The 6,281-nt window shown below is 37.5% G+C and overlaps 1 protein-coding gene across 1 annotated transcript in view; it reads right to left on the minus strand.

Annotated features, from left to right (window-relative positions):
- Positions 1 to 1,845: 1,845 nt before the first annotated feature.
- Positions 1,846 to 6,281, minus strand: part of 5-HT2B (5-hydroxytryptamine receptor 2B) — an 85,064-nt gene continuing 80,628 nt past the window's right edge. Inside the window, exons 4-7 of the mRNA XM_067105282.1 lie at positions 5,032 to 6,215; positions 4,131 to 4,215; positions 3,527 to 3,707; positions 1,846 to 2,097 (exon numbers count right to left, since the gene is read on the minus strand). Of these exons, the coding sequence (XP_066961383.1) occupies positions 1,858 to 2,097; positions 3,527 to 3,707; positions 4,131 to 4,215; positions 5,032 to 6,215 (1,690 nt within the window). The 3' untranslated portion in view covers positions 1,846 to 1,857. The remainder of the gene's footprint in view (positions 2,098 to 3,526; positions 3,708 to 4,130; positions 4,216 to 5,031; positions 6,216 to 6,281) is intronic.

Below are 6,281 nucleotides of genomic sequence, written 5' to 3' on the forward strand. Positions count from 1 at the left end.
AGTACAAAGCATGCTTGAATAAATTAAATTTTTCTAATGAAAATATGGAATGCCTATAAAACGTCAAAAAGGACTGGGGATTCCATAAATCCAAGATAAGGCCTGAAGAATTTTTTAACGATAAATAGATATTAACTTTGTGAAAAATTATGTGTTTTATAGATTAATGCTAACAGAAAACTGTTACTTTAGTGCGTCTTACGGGATTTTCATTAATTGTCTTGTTCTATCTGAATGTAATTCATTCGGATTTCATACTTCACATAATTATCCTATCAAATGTATGATTTTCTTTTATTCTTTTCTTTTAAAACATCAACGTACTATTCGCCAAAGTTGTTTTCAGCACACTGAAAACATGAAAACAAATAAAAGAAACATTATTAATTGATACCAGGTAGAATGAAACATCAGTTCATTTATCATGTTTATTGAACCACAGTGAATAACACAACTGCTTCATAAGCATCACTGGGTGATGATAATCTCATAAAACGGAAATGGAATACGTTTCTATGATGACAAAATATACTATGAAACATTATTTTTCATTAATGAGTCGTTGGTTCCTTCAAATAACCGTTTTCTATACACTTCATTCGATGGGGGAGCAAAGACAAACTAAATTCTATTTCATTTTGGCAACAAATTTGAATACATTTTTCAAAGATTGTCGGAAACTAAAAGTGTTGGGTGAATTTCTTCCTTTTAGCTGGGTCATTGTGACCTAATTTCTCACAATGATAGTTGACTTCATCATTGCGTGACAGCTTTGAAAAATTTAAAGTTCACTGTTTGAAAGGAGCCCATTTATTTATGCCCATAGCATCTTTTAAGTTACAGTCGCAAACTTTTGTTCCCGATAAGATTTATTGTGCTATAAACAATTTTTATGCTATAACCACTGTAAAGAAAACGCTGTTTCATCTGCGCATATCATGTATATATATTAATGGAAAAATTATAATAAAAACCTCCAATGTATATTTAGGAGATAACCTCAGCGGATAGTTCCCAGTTGTGAAAACACTGGAAACAGGAACATAAACAAAAATAATATCCCTTGGACTGAGTTTTAATAAGAACATTTACAGACAGTCGAGTGAAACTCGTAAATACACCGAGTACTTCTCTTAGTTGACATTTTGAGCAAGGATCCAAACACCAATAATACACTGTTGCTGCGTATGGCCTTAGATTTAGCTTAAACACGTGGGGGAGACTTTTTATACATTCACTTTGCTTGAGTATATCGTAATTTCAAGATAACATGTGCATTATACATCCAATGATATATATACATAAACACACACATATATACGTACATATATGCAGTAAAATTATTCATAAAACAAGCATACGCAGTCATACAAAGTTTCACACACACATTTAAATATGTATATACATACATACATATATATATATATATATATATATATATATATATATATATATATATATATATATATATATATATATATATATATATATATATCATACCAGGTATACTCTCAAAGACACAGTTATGCTATATATAAATATATATATATATATATATATATATATATATATATATATATATATATATATATATTATTTATATATATATATATATACTATACATATATATACATATATGTACTATATGTATATATTTATATATATATATATATATATATATATATATATATATATATATATATAAAAGTAATCATGCATGCATATACGTATGTATACAAGTATGCATGTACAGATGCAAATGTAAACATACATAAACAGTTGCAACTCCGAACATCAAATCATAATTGGAATATGTACACTCACAGTTATATACATCAAAATAAGTTTTTTTTTGTCTTAAAAATGGTACTTTTTACTTCTTCGCATGTCGCACTTGATGATCTTGAGGAAAGTCTGCCTGAATGTCTTGTTAAAAAAGGTGTAGAAGAACGGATTGACCATGGAGGAGGCGTAGCCGAGCCACGTCACGAAGTTGATCATGTCCTCCCCGATGTCGGTGCCGAAGGAGATGAGGACGTTGGTGATGAAGAACGGCGCCCACAGGAGCACGAAGGTGAAGAAGACGACACCGAGGACCTGGGTGCAACGAAGGGGAAGGGGGTATATATTAAACAGAAACTGGACTTTAAGAACATTGTATGATATCCCAGAAGATTTTCTGACCGATCCTAAACAAATACACAGACACAAACACACACAAATACAAATACAAAGTCACGGGCCATGATCTAAGGGTGCTGATAGCATATGAGGTGCCACACGTCAGAGGGGTCTAAGTGCAAAAACAGTTTTGAGATATTAAGCTTTAAAGTTTTCCATTTGTACTGGAACCAATTCATATCATGCGACTTCAGACCATAAGTTTGGGGGGATTAAGGGTGGTTTGCGTTACTTGTTCCCACGTGATAATTACATGTCTTTTTCCATATCTTCTCACCACTAACTCAATATCGCCATGTTTGAGGGTTAGGCCCCTCTGACATGCGGCGCCTCATATGATTTAAGCATAAAATATACAAAATGAATATAGCAAGAGCTATGAAAGTAAACTTTTCTTTTAGCATGAAATAAATTGGGATTCTTGCCAAATATGAGTAATAGACTTTAAGAACAAAATTTTAGAGATATTTCCAGTTCTTTAGGTCTTATAAATATCCAAAAACATACATTCTGAGGTGTTATCTGTTGTTTTCTAGACTTGTATGATATAACTCAAGCTATCTCCTAGCAATTAGACGATCGGCTGCATACAGTTTTATTTTTAAAAATATGTGAATGAAGAGCAGCTTTGCCAGTTTGGGTAAATGTGAAATCCGTAAGGGTTTTCTGTCTACCAACAGGTTACAAAAAGAATCCCACAAACAACCAGTAACTTCTGAGTAAAAATTTTATATAAGATCATTCGACATTTAAATTTCTGTTTCATGACGAAGGTAACGGTAATGAACTCATGATGGGACAAGCATCCTTCGTCACTAAGCCCTGTAATACTATGCTTAATGGAGGTATCTTGATCTCAGGTTGCAGACGGTACCTAACGTCCCCGTGGACCCGCCCATATTTTACTGTTGATTTGGACGGTATTGGTGAACTTTGGAGTAAAGCACAAAGTGAAAACAAGTAAAAAATGCGCCAAAGAAACGCAATCGAGTTTTCTGTCGGGTGGTAGCCTCATCCATGCCGCATAAAACTCTTAGCCGCGGCCCATGAAACTCAGCCACGGTCCGGTGATGGCCTATGTTGTTGGTACCTATAGCGCTGCCAGAAGTACGATTATGGCAAACTTTAACCTTAAATAAAATGCAAAACTGCTGACGTTAGAGGGCTGCAATCTGGTATGTTTGATGACTGGAGGGTGGATGATCAACATACCAGTTAGCAGCCCTCTAGCCTCCTCAGTAGTTTTTAAGATCTGAGAGCGGACAGAAAAAGTGAAGACAGACAGAAAAATAGTTTTCTTTTGGAGAGAACTAAAACATATGCAATTCACAACGCAAGGCCTCACCTTAGTAGCCTTTTGTTCCATTCTGATGTTCCTCCCGTGTTTCTTGGAGGAGACGTATTTGATGGATGCTGTGCACGACTGCTGGCGCCAAAGCCCTCTTGAGGAGCCCGGCGAAGACGTCACCGAAGAGGATTCGACTGACGGAGGCTTGTGAAGCATCGTTGTGACCTGACCCCCTGGCCTGAAGGTAAAAATAATAACAGAAAATTCTCAATTTGGCGCTTAATGCAAATTATATCTATCTATCTGTCTATCTAGCTGTCTGTCTATCTAGCACACTGTCATCTACACACACACACACACATATATATATATATATATATGTATATATATATATATATATATATATATATATGTATATGTATATATATATATATAATATATATATATATATATATATATATATATATATATATGTATATATATATATATATATATGTAAATAACATAAACTACAAAGAGAGAAGTTTCTGTTTGAAATTACCCAATGAAGATGAACACAGACCTCATAAAAAAAAACCAACTACAAAAGCAAATTTGAAACTTGAATACAATATCTTTTCCACTAGACTCATATCCTAAACCTTCAGCCTTTTCTATTTACCTTAGTGTCGCTCGGGTGACGAGATCCGATCCCCTGGGGCTTGACTCCTCGTTCCAAGGGGATGATAAACCTGTTGTAGCCCCCTCTGAGGAAATTGGAAAAATTCAATTATAGTTTTATTGCCAATAAAAGTCCCATCGTTCATGTCCTGTTTTAAGAGCAATGTTTGATCAGTTGTTGGTATAAGTTTGTCTAGATAAAAAAATGTTGGCGGGAGATGTTCTGTTAACATGAACCCAATAATTATCAGGAATTTATCATCCTATTATTATCATACTTATTTTTTCATAAAATTTTGAAATACATACTCATTTGGTAATTGAATTCAAGAGGAAAAGAATAGCAATTTTGCAATACTAAGTGTTTATAAATCATATTTTTCCATATAACTCAATTGATACATAACAATAATTCATGCTGATATTGGCCATAAAGAATTTACAATATTTATTTGAAATACGATCCATATTAAATAATGCGAAATGTAATTTAACCCAAGTATGTTTAATTTTGTTAATTGTTTTCCCTGCATTAGAAGTAATTAATTTCGTTAAAAATGGTTAGGCTATTGGGTCATGTATACTCAAGCATATTTCGTATAGCGCCCCCTCTCTCTCTCTCTCTCTCTCTCTCTCTCTCTCTCTCTCTCTCTCTCTCTCTCTCTCTTTCTCTCTGTTTGACTTAAATGTGATATTATTTTTACTATTTAAGAGTTTCCATAGAACTTGGTCTGCCCTGAACTAGTGTCATTCTTTAAATCTGAAAAACTTAATTATAGTAAAAAATCGCTCACCCCAGAAATGAAAGGACTGACTTCCTTTTCGTCCCGCATGTGAATCGTTTCTTAGTTAGAAATGTCTGTTTTGGTTCTTTAGGCAATAGACAGTTGAAGAGAACTTACTAGATCCATTGTGGCGACTGATTAGCCTGGTGATAGAACAAGGACAACAGCATACGGTACTGCTTCCCTTCCTTGGACAGCAACCCGTACAACAACTGTCCCTTCGTCTAGGATTCAGTTCTTGACTCTGTCGATGCTGACGACTCTGATAGTGGGAGGGCACTTCTTGCGGCCTGGGCTCTGTACACTCTTGGCATTGGCTGTTGGAAGACGCCTTGATGTCCTCCAGGAAGAACCTGGGGGCGCAGCTGCAGGGGACAGTCACGTGTTCGCTGCTGTCAGTCCCTTCGCAGTCGTCGTTGCAGTCGTTCTGCGCCTCCTTCCTTCTCGGCCCGCCATTCTGTTCGCACCCAGAGCTCTTGTTGTTCTTGGTTTCTTGATTGTTCTCTTCGTTCTCCATCCTTGTGAGACTGGAATCGGGATGGGAATGGTGCGAGGGACTTCCGTCACTCCTGTGGCGTCGATGTCTGGGCGATGTTGTTGTGGAGGTTGGGGCTGACCGAGATCTGTCAGGGGAACCCTGGGGGAACACCGACAGTTCAAAACTAGGGTTCGCTGGCAATGGAGGGTAGAGGCGATCCTCTCCACTGGCGTCGCCTACGTCTCGCTTATGCTCTCTTACGGAATACCCTCGTCTTCCACAGGCCCCGCCACGCGCAAGGGCAGCGCGATAATGATGACTCGTGTACCTAACTAAGGGCGGCCTCCGCAAAGGGCTGCTGCCGAACCTTCTGAGCTTGCAGTCATCGCAGCGTGATTCCAGGCTTCCGCAACCCGTGTCGCACACTTCCCCGTCCGTCAAGGAAACGGCAGTGCTGGTACTCAGATTAGAAGTAGTTTTACAAAGGAGCTTTTTCCACCTAACAGACCTAGGCGAAGGCGTTGCTGACGAAGGCTCTAGAACAGTTGCTTGCAACTCACTCTGTTTCTTAGAGAGAAGCCTAACGGTCAGCGCGTAAGTCACGAGCATTATGATGAGGGGAATGTAGAAACAAATGATGGATCCTATGATCTGGAAGAGGGAGACAGGGATCTGGCAGACTCCATCAACAATAGTGGAATGAGGATCTGTGGCGTACATCAAGGACAGAGGTAGGGAGGCGGCGAAGGAGAGACACCACACTAAAACAATCTTCAGCACCACTCGACGACGAGTCTTGTGTCGACCAAACTTCATGGGATACCTGCGAGGGGGATACCACTTGCTTTTTTAAAATTCTTTATTAAGGATGAGACTTACTGAAAAGTCA

The sequence above is a fragment of the Macrobrachium rosenbergii genome, chromosome 6, assembly GCF_040412425.1.
Source record: "Macrobrachium rosenbergii isolate ZJJX-2024 chromosome 6, ASM4041242v1, whole genome shotgun sequence".
NCBI classification, from domain to species: Eukaryota; Metazoa; Arthropoda; class Malacostraca; order Decapoda; family Palaemonidae; genus Macrobrachium; species Macrobrachium rosenbergii.